Source organism: Anguilla rostrata, chromosome 19 (genome assembly GCF_018555375.3).
Source record: "Anguilla rostrata isolate EN2019 chromosome 19, ASM1855537v3, whole genome shotgun sequence".
NCBI lineage: Eukaryota > Metazoa > Chordata > Actinopteri > Anguilliformes > Anguillidae > Anguilla > Anguilla rostrata.
The window spans coordinates 735,747-753,433 of record NC_057951.1 but is presented as its reverse complement, the minus strand read 5'-3'; the positions used below and the strand labels follow the sequence as shown (position 1 = coordinate 753,433).

General features: G+C 42.8%; 1 protein-coding gene across 1 annotated transcript in view; it reads right to left on the bottom strand.

Annotated features, from left to right (window-relative positions):
* LOC135245706 (NACHT, LRR and PYD domains-containing protein 5-like) overlaps positions 1-17,687 on the bottom strand; it is a 281,523-nt gene that overhangs the window by 88,006 nt on the left and 175,830 nt on the right. Inside the window, exons 11-18 of the mRNA XM_064318950.1 lie at positions 13,182-13,292; positions 10,266-10,376; positions 9,034-9,144; positions 8,315-8,425; positions 7,480-7,590; positions 6,734-6,844; positions 6,132-6,242; positions 4,821-4,931 (exon numbers count right to left, since the gene is read on the bottom strand). Of these exons, the coding sequence (XP_064175020.1) occupies positions 4,821-4,931; positions 6,132-6,242; positions 6,734-6,844; positions 7,480-7,590; positions 8,315-8,425; positions 9,034-9,144; positions 10,266-10,376; positions 13,182-13,292 (888 nt within the window). The remainder of the gene's footprint in view (positions 1-4,820; positions 4,932-6,131; positions 6,243-6,733; positions 6,845-7,479; positions 7,591-8,314; positions 8,426-9,033; positions 9,145-10,265; positions 10,377-13,181; positions 13,293-17,687) is intronic.

Genomic DNA, 17,687 nt, shown 5'->3' with positions numbered 1-17,687 from the left:
CCTGGATACTGGATTCCTGACCGTCAGACCCCAGGTGGTTAGAGTGGGTAAGCACACCTCAAACCCCCTCACCCTCAGCACTGGAGCCCCCCAGGGGTGTGTGTTGAGCCCTCTGCTGTACTCCCTGTACACACATGACTGTGAGGCCAGGTTTGAGTCCAACACCATCATCAAGTTTGCTGACGACACAGTGGTGGTAGGCCCGATCACCAACGACGACGAGAAAGCCTATCTCCAGGAGGTGGCAGACCTGTCACTGTGGGGCCAGGACAACCGTCTCTTCCTGAACGTCAGCAAAACCAAGGAGATGGTGGTGGACTTCTGTAAGAAGAAACAGCTGAGGGCCGACACCCCTCTACAGATCAATGGGTCACCGGTAGAGAGGGTGAGAAATTTCAAGTACCTCGGTGTCCACATCACAGAGGACCTGACATGGACACTGTACACCAACACTGTGGTGAGAAAGGCAAGGCAGCGCCTGTATCACCTCAGACAGCTGAGGAAGTTCAGAGTCTCCAAGAAAATCCTGAAAACCTTCTACTCTGCAACCACTGAGAGAATCCTGCTGGGGAACATCACCGTCTGGTACGGGAACTGCTCCTCTCTGGACCGGAGAGCCCTGCAGAGGGTGGAGCGGTCGGCTGAGCGTACCATGGGGACCACACTCCCCACTCTGCAGGACCTGTACCCCAGGAGGTGCTTAAGCAGAGCTAAGAGGATTAGGAAGGACTCTTTCCATCCCAACAAGGACTGTTTGAGCTGCTGTGGTCAGGTAAATGCCTACGCAGCCACAGGACCAGCACTGAGAGACTTAAGCCGCGTTTCCACCGCAGGAACTTTACCCCGGAACTAGGAACCTTTTGAGGAACTCAAGCCGCGTTTCCACCGCAGGAACTATACCCCGGAACTAGGAACCTTTTGAGGAACTCAGTGCGTTTCCACCGCAGGAACTAGGGTCTAAATTTAGTTCTGGGGGCTTTGTTTTACCCCCCAAAACGTTCCTGCTCGGGGGGTAGTACTTTCCGAAAGTACAGGAACCTTTTGGGTGGAGCTTGCAGCGCTGAACATTTCTGATTGGTCGAGTACTCGTAGCATTTGTGTTGTATTTATTTTCCGCCATTACCCGCCATGTTTGAAAATATGCAGCGGCAAACCAATTTATTTTCATAATAACTTCAAATCAAACTTGTATGTTATGCGGCGCAGTAGCCTACTTTTGGTTATAGCCTGTCAACGTCTTGGAATTATAACGTGTGCTCTTCTGTTCTTTTCTTGCTTTAGTATTCGTTTTATAAAATGCTAAGCATTCGTGCTGGGACAGCATATTACGTAGGCTACCAAAACATTCAAACGGATTAATTCGGTTGCTGAATATTTTCTTCCGGATTTTCTTTGTTAGCCCGTTGTAATTGACTCAAAATGTTTGATACAGTTATGTGAGGTATGCGGTAGTTCTGCATAATTAACATTGGTGATACAGTACAAGCAAACTGGAAATCACCTTCCGCACTTTTTATCCGGGTAAAATAACAGGTTAATTCTAGTAATCTTCCCTTTAGCTTTTTCAGACTGCCGTAATTTTACTCAATTTTACTGCCATTTTTCAATTCCACGAAAAGACCAGGAAGACTATGGACTCATTTATGGTGCATGGTTCGCATCTGGAGGGAACACTTCGCTGCTCGGCTAGCAGTAGCCTAACTTCGAAGGAAAGCAAACGGTGGCTGTACCACTACTAATTTACATTTTCACGCAAGTCCGAGTTTTCGTTCTATTCTTGTCATTTTGCGATTAGCCTATATGGAATTGACGACGAGAAAGTAATAAAACAGCAAATTGTTTACAACGTGTGCATGTTTTCTGCTGTTAATGAAGGTGTTTGAGAGGATATATGAAAATCAATAAATACAAAAGTAACCATATATAGTCATTGTTGGTAACCCGTTGTATATAAGTGGAATAAACCCCTCCGGGCTGTCCCGGTTATTAGAAAATAATGTAGGCTACTTCGGTGGTAGTATGGGGTTACAGAAGAAATCATATGACAGATGGACCGACGACAACGTCAGTGGGCTAATTTGCCTAATCTTCGCGGTACTTTAGACCCCGGTGGAAACGCAGACAACCATTGGCTAAAGGAACCTTTTAGTTCCTGGTAAAGTAGTTCCTGGGACTGAAAGTTCCGGGTAATTTTGGTGGAAACGCGGCTTCAGTGTGTTTTGACCGCAGGAACTAGGGTCTAAATTTAGTTCCGGGGCTTTATTTTACCCCCAAAAAAGTTCCTGCTCGGGGAGTAGTACTTTCCAAAAGAACCGGAACCTTTGGGGTGGGGCGCAAGCGCTGAAAATTTCTGATTGGTCGACTACTTGCAGTGTTTTGTGTTTTATTTCAACCGCCATCTTTAAAAATCTGCAGCCGCAAACCAATTTATTTTCATAATAACTTCAAATCAAACTTGTATGTTATGCGGCGCAGTAGCCTAGTTTTGGTTATACCCTGCCAACGTCTTGGAATTATAACGTGTGCTCTTCTGTTCTTTTCTTGCTTTAGTATTCGTTTTATAAAATGCGAAGCATTCGTGCTGGGACAGCATATTACGTACCAAAACATTCAAACGGATTAATTCGGTTGCTGAATATTTTCTTCCGGATTTTCTTTGTTAGCCCATTGTAATTGACTCAAAACGATTGATACAGTTATGTGAGGTATGCGGTAGTTCTGCGTAATTCACATTGGTGATACAGTAAAAGCAAACTGGAAATCACCTTCCGCACTTTTTGTCAGGGTAAAATAACAGGTTAATTCTAGTAATCGTCCCTTTAGCTTTTTCAGACTGCTGTAATTTTACTCTGCCATTCTTCAATTCCACAAAAAGACCAGGAAGACTATGGACTAATTTATGGTGCATGGTTCGCATCTGGAGGGCACACTTCGCTGCTCGGCTAGCAGTAACGTTGAAGGAAAGCAAACGGTGGCTGTACCACTGCTAATTTAAATTTTCATGCAAGTCAGAGTTTTCGTTCTATTCTTGTCATTTTGCCTTTTAGCCTATATGGAATTGACGATGAGAAAGTAATCAAACAGCAAATTGTTTACAACGTGTGCATGTTTTCTGCTGTTGTTGCCAGTTATATTGGAAATGTGAATGTATTCTGTCGCCTCGGGTGTCAAGACATGAAAGTGAATGTTCGCATAAAAACATAATGAATGTGTTTGAGAGGATATATAAAACAGTTACAATCTGACTATTGGCCTGTTATATCCTATTTGTTGCATGACAACGGTCCAAGTTCAACTACCTACGACAGTTTTGCTTGACAACGGTAAAATATGCCCAAATGGCTGCAGAAGAATATTTCAATTCCAGGTGATTAAATCGATAAAAATCAATAAATACAAAAGTAACCATATATAGTCATTGTTGGTAACCCGTTGTATACAAGTGGAATAAACCCCTCCTGGCTGTCCCGGTTATTAGAAAATAATGTAGGCTACTTCGGTGGTAGTATGGGGTTACAGAAGAAATCATAGGACAAATGGACCGACGACGTTATCGCTTTTTCATACGTCAGTGGGCTAATTTGCCTAATCTTCACGGGACTTTAGACCGCGGTGGAAACGCAGACAACCATGGGCTGAAGGAACCTTTTAGTTCCTTGAAAAGTAGTTCCTGGGACTAAAAGTTCTTTTGGTGGAAACACGGCTTTAGGAGGAGCTTCCTCCCTCAGGCCATCAGTGCTTTTAACTGCACTGCCAGGACAACTGTCCAAAAATAGTATTTTCACCTCAAGCACATAGCACCTTTACCTCAATGTACACTGCAGCACCTTACCGTCCCACGGTTTACTTTGTATTTTTCTTTTTTGTACTTATTGTATGATATATCATAGGTTGCTCTGCTTCCTATGACTTATTTTAGGACTTAGGTTTTTTTTTTTTTACTTATTTGTATTGCTCGTATTTTTTAAATAACTGCTCTTTGTATTTATATCTTATATTATTTTATATTATTTGTCTTATTATTATTATTATTTATTTATTCATTTAGTTATTTATTATTTCTGTATATAATTATTATTGAAGCGTTATGTGGCACAGTCTACAAGGAGTTTGTCACACCAGCATTTTACTATATGTATGTATATGCATGTGACAAATGAAGCCATTGAACATAAAAACAATCTGTTTGGAGTCATCCACTGCCATCGTTTATGGATCCTAAAAAAGAATCCAGTCTTTCTATGAGCCAAAGAGGGCCAGATTACTTTTTAAAAACTTAAATAAACCTGATTAGATATTCAATCTGACCATCTGAAAGTCATATTAAATAATAAAATATAAAAAGAACATATCATACCTGTTTTGAGGATAACAGTTTATTTGAGCAGTGAATCCTGTGAATAAATCATGAGACACAACTTAGTTAAACTCTTTTACTACAGCTCTAACTCACAGCAGATGGAGATTGAGCATCCAGTTAAACTCATCCTCAAACTGCAGCTCTAACTCACAGTACATGGAGACAGATCTTCCAGTTAAACTCATCCTCTTACTGCAGCTCTAACTCACAGCACATGGAGACAAATCTTCCAGTTAAACTCACACTCTAACTGCAGCTCTAACTCACAGCAAACATTGACAGAGCTTCCAGTTAAACTCACACTCTAACTGCAGCTCTAACTCACAGCAAACATTGACAGAGCTTCCAGTTAAACTCATCCTCTTACTGCAGCTCTAACTCACAGCAGAAGGAGACAGACCTTCCAGTTAAACTCATCCACTTGCTGCAGGTCTAATGCAATATGAACGTGGTTCATTACCTTTGATCACCTGTGAACTCTCCACTGAAGTACATTGGATGATGCATTGAAGGGTCACTCTTCATAGGCAGAGCGCTGGGTACAGGTGACCCAGCCCAACCTACCTGGACCCTGTGAAAAAAACATGGAGACAAAGATATCAGTGAAAGTCATCCTCTTACCGCAGCTCTAACTCACAGAATATGGAGACAAAGCTTCCAGTTAAACTCATCCTCTTATTGCAGGTCTAACTCACAGCACATGGAGACAGAGCTTCCAGTTAAACTCATCCGCTTACTGCAGCTCTAACTCACAGCACATGGAGACAGAGCTCTGACTGCAGCCAGCTGTAACAGTGCGATCACACAGTGAGTAACTCGGCTGATGAGTTGCTGGAAGTCCATTCATTCTCTATGTAGCTGAGCGAGGCCCAGAAACACGAGCAACTGGGCAACTGAGCAACCAAAGTTGCCCTAAAAATGTTGCTCACAGTGTCACTATTTGCTGGCATCGCCCGACAACAGCCAATCAGAGTTTCAGGCTTCCTATTTTTCCAACCGATATGATACCATTTCGCAAATTAATATCCCGCTCAGTGAGAAAAAATGGACTAACAGCTTATCATTATGGTACAATTACACCCGGTATTATACAACGTTTTGTAAAAAAGGAGTACAGGGATAAGCGTCTGAAAATGACACTTGGACGGCAGTTTAAGCTTGCTTGCTAGCAAGCTAGTCTGTGAGATAAAGAGATCGCTAGCTAGGCAGCTAACTAGTGAGAGAGATATGGAGAGATCGCTAGCCAGCTAGTGAGAGGGATAGAGAGGTCGCTAGCTAGGTGGCTAAATAGTGAGAGAGATATGGAGAGATCGCTAGCCAGCTAGTGAGAGGGATAGAGAGGTCGCTAGCTAGGTGGCTAAGTAGTGAGAGAGATATAGAGAGATACATGGCTAATGAGATGGCAATAGCAAATATTTATCAGTGTCTGACATAACTATAGAAAAAAAATGAGATGATATGTGGTTATATGGGAAATATGCGTCTTTTGTAACACCGTTATTTCTCGTCAAAAATATGTAGTTGCACAAAACCTCTTAAAAGGATACAACGGGAAGCTCCTGCCCCTCCCTCAGCATAGTAAACTTGAGCAACCCATCAACCCAGTTTCTCACTGTGTGAACGCAGTGTAACTCACAGCAAACTTTGACAGAGCTTCCAGTTAAACTCGTCCTCTTACTGCAGCTCTAACTCACAGCACATGGAGACAGAGCTTCCAGTTAAACTCATCCACTTGCTGCAAGTTTAATGCAATATGAACGTGTTTCATTACCTTTGATCGCCTGTGAACTCTCCACTGAAGTACATTGGATGATGCATTGAAGGGTCACTCTTCATAGGCAGAGCGCTGGGTACAGGTGACCCAGCCCAACCTACCTGGACCCTGTGAAAAAAACATGGAGACAAAGGTTCCAGTTAAACTCATCCTCTTACTGCAGCTCTAACTCACAGTACATGGAGACAGAGCTTCCAGTTAAACTCATCCTATAACAGCAGCTCTAACTCACAGTACATGGAGACAGAGCTTCCAGTTAAACTTATTCTCTGACTGCAGCTCTAACTCACAGTACATGGAGACAGAGCTTACAGTTAAACTAATCCTCTTATTGCAGGTCTAACTCACAGCACATGGAGACCGAGCTTCCAGTTAAACTCATCCTCTTACTGTAGCTCTAACTCACAGCAGGAGACGACTGAGCTTCCAGTGAAACTCATCCTCTTACTGCAGCTCTAACTCACAGCACGTGGATACAGAGCTTCCAGTTAAACTCATCCTCTTACTGCAGCTCTAACTCACAGTAGAAGGAGACAGAGCTTCCAGTTAAAATCATTCACTTGGTGCAGGTCTAATGCAATATGAACGTGTTTCATTACCTTTGATCGCCTGTGAACTCTCCACGGAAATACATTGGATGATGCATTGAAGGGTCACTCTTCATAGGCAGACAGTTGGGTACAGGTGACCCAGCCCAACCTACCTGGACCCTGTGAACAAAACATGGAGACAAAGATATCAGTGAAAGTCATCCTCTTACTGCAGCTCTAACTCACAGAATATGGAGACAAAGCTTCCAGTTAAACTCATCCTCTTATTGCAGGTCTAACTCACAGCACAAGGAGACAGAGCTTCCAGTTAAACGCATCCTCTTACTGCATCTCAAACTTAGATCACATGGAGACAGAGCTTCCAGTTAAACTCATCCTCTTACTGCAGCTCTAACTCACAGCACATGGAGACAGAGCTTCCAGTTAAACTCATCCTATTACTGCAGCTCTAACTCACAGCACAAGGAGACAGAGCTTCCAGTTAAACGCATCCTCTTACTGCAGCTCAAACTTAGATCACATGGAGACAGAGCTTCCAGTTAAACTCATCCTCTTACTGCAGCTCTAACTCACAGCACATGGAGACAGAGCATCCAGTTAAACTCATCCTCTTACTGCAGCTCTAAATCACAGCACGTCCGAATGTGATATAAAACACATCATGACACTTTAAAATGAGTTAATACACACATGTTGACAAGAATGTGCCATCATACACCCCACTAAACCAAAAAGTAGCCACTGAGATTTACATTTTATTCAACCGTAGTGTCAGTATGAACTTGTTTCATTACCTTTGATCACCTGTGAACTCTCCTCTGAAGTTGGTTGGAAGATACATTGAATGATCACTCTTCATAGACAAACAGCTGGGTACAGGTGACCCTGCCATCTTTACCCGGACCCTGTGAACAAACAAGGAGACAGAGCTTCCAGTTAAACTCATCCTCTTGCTGCAGCTCTAACTCACAGCACAAGGAGACAGAGCTTCCAGTTAAACGCATCCTCTTACTGCATCTCAAACTTAGATCACATGGAGACAGAGCTTCCAGTTAAACTCATCCTCTTACTGCAGCTCTAACTCACAGCACGTGGAGACAGAGCTTCCAGTTAAACTCATCCTCTTACTGCAGCTCTAACTCACAGCACATGGAGACAGAGCTTCCAGTTAAACTCATCCTCTTACTGCAGCTCTAACTCACAACACGTGGATACAGAGCTTCCAGTTAAACTCATCTTCTTACTGCAGCTCTCTAACTCACAGCACATGGAGACAGAGCTTCCAGTTAAACTCATCCTCTTACTGCAGCTCTAACTCACAGAATATGGAGACAAAGCTTCCAGTTAAACTCATCCTCTTACTGCAGCTCAAACTTAGATCACATGGAGACAGAGCTTCCAGTTAAACTCATCCTCTTACTGCAGCTCTAACTCACAGCACATGGAGACAGAGCTTCCAGTTAAACTCATCCTCTTACTGCAGCTCTAAATCACAGCACGTCCGAATGTGATATAAAACACATCATGACACTTTAGAATGTGCCATCATACACCCCACTAAACCAAAAAGTAGCCACTGAGATTTACATTTTATTCAACCGTAGTGTCAGTATGAACTTGTTTCATTACCTTTGATCACCTGTGAACTCTCCTCTGAAGTTGGTTGGAAGATACATTGAATGATCACTCTTCATAGACAGACAGCTGGGTACAGGTGACCCTGCCATCTTTACCCGGACCCTGTGAAAAAACAAGGAGACAGAGCTTCCAGTTAAACTCATCCTCTTACTGCAGCTCTAACTCCCAGAACATGGAGACAGAGCTTCCAGTTAAACTCATCCTCTTACTGCAGCTCTAACTCACAGTACATGGAGACAGAGCTTCCAGTTAAACTCATCCTCTTACTGCAGCTCTAACTCACAGTACATGGAGACAGAGCTTCCAGTTAAACTCATCCTCATACTGCAGCTCTAACTCACAGTACATGGAGACAGAGCTTCCATTTAAACTCATCCTATTACTGCAGCTCTAACTCACAGCACATGGAGACAGAGCTTCCAGTTAAACTCATCTTCTTATTGCAGCTCTCTAACTCACAACACATGGAGACAGAGGTTCCAGTTAAACTCATTCTTTTACTGCAGCTCTAACTCACAGCACATGGAGACAAATCTTCCAGTTAAACTCACACTCTAACTGCAGCTCTAACTCACAGCACATGGAGACAGAGCTTCCAGTAAAACTCATCCTCTTTCTGCAGCTCTAACTCACAGCAGAAGGAGACAGACCTTCCAGTTAAACTCATCCACTTGCTGCAGGTCTAATGCAATATGAACGTGTTTCATTACCTTTGATCACCTGTGAACTCTCCACTGAAGTACATTGGATGATGCATTGAAGGGTCACTCTTCATAGGCAGAGCGCTGGGTACAGGTGACCCAGCCCAACCTACCTGGACCCTGTGAAAAAAACATGGAGACAAAGATATCAGTGAAAGTCATCCTCTTACCGCACTAACTCACAGAATATGGAGACAAAGCTTCCAGTTAAACTCATCCTCTTATTGCAGGTCTAACTCACAGCACATGGAGACAGAGCTCTGACTGCAGCCAGCTGTAACAGTGCGATCACACAGTGAGTAACTCGGCTGATGAGTTGCTGGAAGTCCATTCATTCTCTATGTAGCTGAGCGAGGCCCAGAAACACGAGCAACTGGGCAACTGAGCAACCAAAGTTGCCCTAAAAATGTTGCTCACAGTGTCACTATTTGCTGGCATCGCCCGACAACAGCCAATCAGAGTTTCAGGCTTCCTATTTTTCCAACCGATATGATACCATTTCGCAAATTAATATCCCGCTCAGTGAGAAAAAATGGACTAACAACTTATCATTATGGTACAATTACACGCGGTATTATACAACGTTTTGTAAAAAAGGAGTACAGGGATAAGCGTCTGAAAATGACACTTGGACGGCAGTTTAAGCTTGCTTGCTAGCAAGCTAGTCTGTGAGATAAAGAGATCGCTAGCTAGGCAGCTAACTAGTGAGAGAGATATGGAGAGATCGCTAGCCAGCTAGTGAGAGGGATAGAGAGGTCGCTAGCTAGGTGGCTAAGTAGTGAGAGAGATATAGAAAGATACACGGCTAACGAGATGGCAATAGCAAATATTTATCAGTGTCTGACATAACTATAGAAAAAAAAATGAGATGATATGTGGTTATATGGGAAATATGCGTCTTTTGTAACGCCGTTATTTCTCGTCAAAAATATGTAGTTGCACAAAACCTCTTAAAAGGATACAACGGGAAGCTCCTGCCCCTCCTTCAGCATAGTAAACTTGAGCAACCCATCAACCCAGTTTCTCACTGTGTGAACGCAGGGTAACTCACAGCACATGGAGACAGAGCTTCCAGTTAAACTCATCCTATTACTGCAGCTCTAACTCACAGCACGTGGATACAGAGCTTCCAGTTAAACTCATCCTCTTACTGCAGCTCTAACTCACAGTAGGAGACAGAGCTTCCAGTTAAAATCATTCACTTGGTGCAGGTCTAATGCAATATGAACGTGTTTCATTACCTTTGATCGCCTGTGAACTCTCCTCTGAAGTTGGTTGGAAGATACATTGAATGATCACTCTTCATAGACAGACAGCTGGGTACAGGTGACCCTGCCATCTTTACCCGGACCCTGTGAACAAACAAGGAGACAGAGCTTCCAGTTAAACTCATCCTCTTACTGCAGCTCCAACTCACAGCACATGGAGACAGAGCTTCCAGTTAAACTCATCCTCTTGCTGCAGCTCTAACTCACAGCACATGGAGACAGAAGCCGCGTTTCCACCGCAGGAACTATACCCCGGAACTAGGAACCTTTTGAGGAACTCAGTGCGTTTCCACCGCAGGAACTAGGGTCTAAATTTAGTTCTGGGGGCTTTGTTTTACCCCCCAAAACGTTCCTGCTCGGGGGGTAGTACTTTCCGAAAGTACAGGAACCTTTTGGGTGGAGCTTGCAGCGCTGAACATTTCTGATTGGTCGAGTACTCGTAGCATTTGTGTTGTATTTATTTTCCGCTATTACCCGCCATGTTTGAAAATATGCAGCGGCAAACCAATTTATTTTCATAATAACTTCAAATCAAACTTGTATGTTATGCGGCGCAGTAGCCTACTTTTGGTTATAGCCTGTCAACGTCTTGGAATTATAACGTGTGCTCTTCTGTTCTTTTCTTGCTTTAGTTTTCGTTTTATAAAATGCTAAGCATTCGTGCTGGGACAGCATATTACGTAGGCTACCAAAACATTCAAACGGATTAATTTGGTTGCTGAATATTTTCTTCCGGATTTTCTTTTTTAGCCCGTTGTAATTGACTCAAAACGTTTGATACAGTTATGTGAGGTATGCGGTAGTTCTGCATAATTAACATTGGTGATACAGTACAAGCAAACTGGAAATCACCTTCCGCACTTTTTATCCGGGTAAAATAACAGGTTAATTCTAGTAATCTTCCCTTTAGCTTTTTCAGACTGCCGTAATTTTACTCAGTTTTACTGCCATTTTTCAATTCCACGAAAAGACCAGGAAGACTATGGACTCATTTATGGTGCATGGTTCGCATCTGGAGGGCACACTTCGCTGCTCGGCTAGCAGTAACTTCGAAGGAAAGCAAACGGTGGCTGTACCACTACTAATTTACATTTTCACGCAAGTCCGAGTTTTCGTTCTATTCTTGTCATTTTGCGATTAGCCTATATGGAATTGACGACGAGAAAGTAATAAAACAGCAAATTGTTTACAACGTGTGCATGTTTTCTGCTGTTAATGAATGTGTTTGAGAGGATATATGAAAATCAATAAATACAAAAGTAACCATATATAGTCATTGTTGGTAACCCGTTTTATATAAGTGGAATAAACCCCTTCGGGCTGTCCCGGTTATTAGAAAATAATGTAGGCTACTTCGGTGGTAGTATGGCGTTACAGAAGAAATCATATGACAGATGGACCGACGACAACGTCAGTGGGCTAATTTGCCTAATCTTCGCGGTACTTTAGACCCCGGTGGAAACGCAGACAACCATTGGCTGAAGGAACCTTTTAGTTCCTGGTAAAGTAGTTCCTGGGACTGAAAGTTCCGGGTAATTTTGGTGGAAACGCGGCTAGAGCTTCCAGTTAAACTCATCCTCTTGCTGCAGCTCTAACTCACAGCACAAGGAGACAGAGCTTCCAGTTAAACACATCCTCTTACTGCATCTCTAACTCACAGCACATGGAGACAGAGCTTCCAGTTAAACTCATCCTATTACTGCAGCTCTAACTCACAGCACGTGGATACAGAGCTTCCAGTTAAACTCATCCTCTTACTGCAGCTCTAACTCACAGTAGAAGGAGACAGAGCTCCCAGTTAAAATTATTCACTTGGTGCAGGTCTAATGCAATATGAATGTGTTTCATTACCTTTGATCGCCTGTGAACTCTCCACTGAAGTACATTGGATGATGCATTGAAGGGTCACTCTTCATAGGCAGACAGTTGGGTACAGGTGACCCAGCCCAACCTACCTGGACCCTGTGAACAAAACATGGAGACAAAGATATCAGTGAAAGTCATCCTCTTACTGCAGCTCTAACTCACAGAATATGGACACAAAGCTTCCAGTTAAACTCATCCTCTTATTGCAGGTCTAACTCACAGCACAAGGAGACAGAGCTTCCAGTTAAACGCATCCTCTTACTGCATCTCAAACTTAGATCACATGGAGACAGAGCTTCCAGTTAAACTCATCTTCTTACTGCAGCTCCAACTCACAGCACATGGAGACAGAGCTTCCAGTTAAACTCATCCTCTCACTGCAGCTTTAACTCACAGCAGAAGGAGACAGAGCTTCCAGTTAAACTCATCCTCTTACTGCAGCTCTAACTCACAGCACATGGAGACAGAGCTTCCAGTTAAACTCATCCTCTTACTGCAGCTCTAACTCACAGCACATGGAGACAGAGCTTCCAGTTAAACTCATCCTCTTACTGCATCTCTAACTCACAGCACATGGAGACAGAGCTTCCAGTTAAACTCATCCTCTTACTGCAGCTCCAACTCACAGCACATGGAGACAGAGCTTCCAGTTAAACTCATCCTCTTGCTGCAGCTCTAACTCACAGTACATGGAGACAGAGCTTCCAGTTAAACTCATCCTCTTACTGCAGCTCTCTAACTCACAACACATGGAGACAGAGCTTCCAGTTAAACTCATCCTCTTACTGCAGCTCTAACTCACAGCACATGGAGACAGAGCTTCCAGTTAAACTCATCATCTTACTGCAGCTCTAACTCACAGCACATCCGAATGTGATATAAAACACATCATGACACTTTAAAATGAGTTAATACACACATGTTGACGAGAATGTGCTATCATACACCCCACTAAACCAAAAAGTAGCCACTGAGATTTAAGTTTTATTCAACCGTAGTGTCAGTATGAACTTGTTTCATTACCTTTGATCACCTGTGAACTCTCCTCTGAAGGTGTCTGGAAGATGCATTGAATGATCACTCTTCATAGACAGACAGCTGGGCACAGGTGACGCAGCCCTATCTACCTGGACCCTGTGAACAAACATGGAGACAGAGCTTCCAGTTAAACTCATCCTCTTACTGCAGCTCTAACTCACAGCACATGGAGACAGAGCTTCCAGTTAAACTCATCCTTTTACTGCAGCTCTAACTCACAGCACATGGAGACAGAGCTTCCAGTTAAACTCATCCTCTTACTGCAGCTCTAACTCACAGCACATAGAGATAGAGCATCCAGTGAAACTCATCCTCTTACTGCAGCTCTAACTCACAGCACATGGAGACAGAGCTTCCAGTTAAACTCATCCTCTTACTGCAGCTCTAACTCATATTACATGGAGACAGAGCTTCCAGTAAAACTCATCATCTTACTGCAGCTCTAACTCATATTACATGGAGACAGAGCTTCCAGTTATACTCGCCCTCTTACTGCAACTCTAACTCATATTACATGGTGACAGAGCTTCCAGTTAAACTCATCCTCTTACTGCAGCTCTAACTCACAGCACATTGGTACAGAGCTTCCAGTTAAACTCATCCTCTTACTGCAGCTCAAACTCACAGCACATGGAGACAGAGCTTCCAGTTAAACTCATCTTCTTACTGCAGCTCTAACTCACAGCACATGGAGACAGAGCTTCCAGTTAAACTCATCTTCTTACTGCAGCTCTAACTCACAACACATGGAAACAAAGCTTCAAGTTAAACTCATCCTCTTACTGCAGCTCAAACTCACAGCACATGGAGACAGAGCTTCCAGTTAAACTCATCTTCTTACTGCAGCTCTAACTCACAGCACATTGACTCTCTGATTCATGCATTTTTACCTCTTTCTCGCAGGGCCGTGGGTTCCATCGTCAGTCTCGGTCTCCTCTGAGGAAGTCATTTTAGAAACAGCGCCCCCTGTCTCAGGACACCTGAACACACCAGATCAGATTCACAAGTGGGTTCTGACCCAAATTGGCAGACCTGTAAATACACACAAGAAGAACATGATAACGCACAGACAGAATAATACACACAGACACGCACATACATCAAATCTCATAGAACAGACAGGGACAAATCTGGAATTTAACTGAGCCATAAACTTGTACAGTAATACAATTCCCTCCAAAATATTCTGCACCGATAACAATTACTAAGACTGTTGAATATAAAGATTACCAGTGCTGAGGTATATTTTCATTGTCGAACATATGGAATATATTTAATGATATAATGGTGTGGTGTGGGGATGGCTGGTTTAAGCAGCCACACCTGCCCTGGGTCAAGCTAATTAGACCTGGCCAATTGGATAATTGGTTAAGAATTAGATAACTGGCCAGGCTAATTAGACCCAGGAACAGGAGTGGCTGCACCTGTGCGTAGTGAGGTAATCACTGCGCACAGGTTAAATCTGTCATCCCCACCCACATCAGGAGTTCTCTGTCATGACAGGGTTTTTACATCTGCTCATTTGGCTATACCATCTTGCCAAACCCTCGTGGAATAAATGTGGACTGTTTTAACATCATCATCTCCCTGTGTCTCTGTGCTGGAGGGCCCCAAAGAAAGCCACTTCGGTGGCCTGTGGCAGGCGTGTTTGCCACAAATGGAAACTACCAAAATGACACATTTCTCAGATGATCCAACAATTTTACAAAAATTGTGCGTCACAATTATTTGCACCCCTGCATTTGGTACTGTGTGCACCCTCCCCTCGCAGGGATAATGGCACTGAGTCTTTTTACATAATGTCTCATAAGACCAGAGAACACATTGGGAGGGATCTTAGACTCTTCCTCCACCCACAATCTTTCCAGATCCTGATGTCTTTGTTGATCCGTGCTTATGGGCTGTGCTGTTCAATTGAGTCACAGGTTTTCAGGGAGTTTCAGCAGTCTTTAGACTGTTGTAGCCATTGCACAATGATGCTTCTGCATCATTAACCTTTTTATTTGTGGATTGTAATGTGAATTTGGGGTCATTGTCTTGCTGAAAGATCCACTAGTTTCAGTCTGCTGGCAGAGGTAGTCAGGTTTAGGGCTAAATTGTCTTGGTACTTGGGTAGAGTTCACAATGCTGCTTTCCTTAACAAGGGCCCCAGGACCAGTGTGAGCAAAGTAGCCCCATAACATTAAAGATCCACCACCATATTTTTTTTTCAGTATATGCATCCTTAAATCCATCCCACATCATATTCCTGGACATGGTTGTGAGGGGGGCTAGAGCCTGTCCCAGCATGCATTGGACAAGAGGCAGGAAAAAACCCTGAACAGGTCACCAGTCCATCACAGGGCACACACACCATGCACTTATACACTCATACATTCAAGCAATTTAGTGTCTCCAATTAGCTTAACCTGCATGTCTTTGGACTGTGGGAGGAAACCCATGCAGACATGGGATGAGAATATGCAAACTCCACACACACCACCATGCTGCCCTCCAGCAGTTTTAAACGTCTTCATTATTGCCCTCACAGTAGTAATTAGCATCTTCAGTTTATTTTTTGATCCATTGCCTGATTTTCAAAGGTTAGCATCCATTTTCATTTCGTTCATCAGTTCTTTGTCTTTCTCTGTGGCGAAGATGAAAAATGGGTTTCACAAGCAGGTTCTCAGTTTAATCCTCCAGTGAAACAGGAAGCCATGGAAGGCCACAAGAGTTTCTCTTAATATTGGTGTAGATTGAGTTTGATTTTATTTTATTTATAAGAATCTTTAGGGGTCCAAAATATTTTTATATATTTTTGGGAAATAACAACCCTACCTGAATCCAATCGTCACACTAGAGGGCGCCAGTTCCCCCCAATGCTAATTAAGGTATTGTGCCACAAACATTTAATAGCCTGACCAGATTCACATTACAGGTACCTGTAACTGATTTATGACTAGTCAAAGAGCTAATTTAAGATGTAACTGATTTTGCACTCATCAAAAAGCTTTAATATTCCAGTGTAATTACATTTTGCTAGTCAAGATATGAAGCTTCTCATATCTGAATTACATTTGCAGTAAGATGAAGTTTTCGCCATTCAGTTGTATGGGACCTCCAATTAAAAGATACCTACAATTCAGTTTTGACTATCCAAAACGTGAACTGCAGATACTGTATCGCCATTTCAATTATGACTAATCATAACTCAAATTAGAGATCTCCACATTAGCTCTGACTTAGTCATAAATTCAGTTAATTCCTCCGGATTTAAGATATGTCAGGTACCGGGGGACCAGGACCCAAACACAGAGTGGGAAAAACACCAGGAACTCCAAAATGGAAAATACAATCAAAGACTTTACTCTCATACAGGTAACAGAAAACAGGGAACAAAAACAAGGCCAGACAGGGCACTTTCAAAAACAAAAACAGCAGAATTTTCAAAAAAAAAAAAACACAAGGAAACAGAACTCAGGCAGGGCAGAACTCACAGACAGAAACGCGGGCAGAAACACGGGCACCGCGGTTGTCTTTTCCTAAGTTTTTTTAAAATTCTCCTTAACATCTTTCCTTAACCTCATGACGTTTTCCATCGAGGTCAAGGAAAAGTGGTTAGGAAAAGACATAGGACAAAATTTTTTTGCTTAGGAAGGTTCCTAACTGAGTGAAATAACCCGGAAGTATCTAAGTGGCAGCCATGATAAGAGCTGTTTGAATTCTCTAAATGCTAAGGAAAGGTGCTTCAATGCTTCCTATCTTATCTCCTTTAGCATAGGGCACACTGGACCGTCCTTTACGAAAGGAAAGGAGATAATGCCGCCCCACAATTCCTTACGGCAGCAACATTTAAAGTGAAGCACAATTCAGCCGTTCACGAAAACAAACGATCAACATGACTGAGTTGTGCGGTGGTTCTTAAGCTATTATATGCATAGGCTTATAATCAGATCATAATCAGCATATTAATCATAACACAGAAGTCTGTCTTTCAAGAAAAAGGGATAGGAGACGTTTTTAGCTAGATTGTTTTTAATTCCACATGTTTAAAACTTATGAATGATGATATGTACAGTAGTAAATTTGTAGGCCTAACATGGTATGCCTATCTTGCATTAAATTTAATGAATTATTTTCATACAATCAAATTAATTGGGATTCATGTCGATAAATATGAGTGGACAGGAGGATGAGCGTGAGCAACCATTCTCAATGTGACAACCATTTCGTTTCACTTTTGTGACTGGTAGCCTATATTCCTTTTTTAATTCAAATCCAACCCTGGTAATGAAGTAATATTTTTCACCAGGTTGTCCACGTTTATATAGCCTGCATGAAACATCACTGTAAGAATGCACGGGGCGAAGTAATTAAGATGCGCTTTTAGTAGTCCATCTTCAGAACATTGGGATGGCAGGTATGCCATCCCGCCAAGTTACGCCTTGGCGGGGGCATGCCCCATACCTATACAGCACCGAGAGTTTGGCACTTTTCAGGGTTCCCCACAGA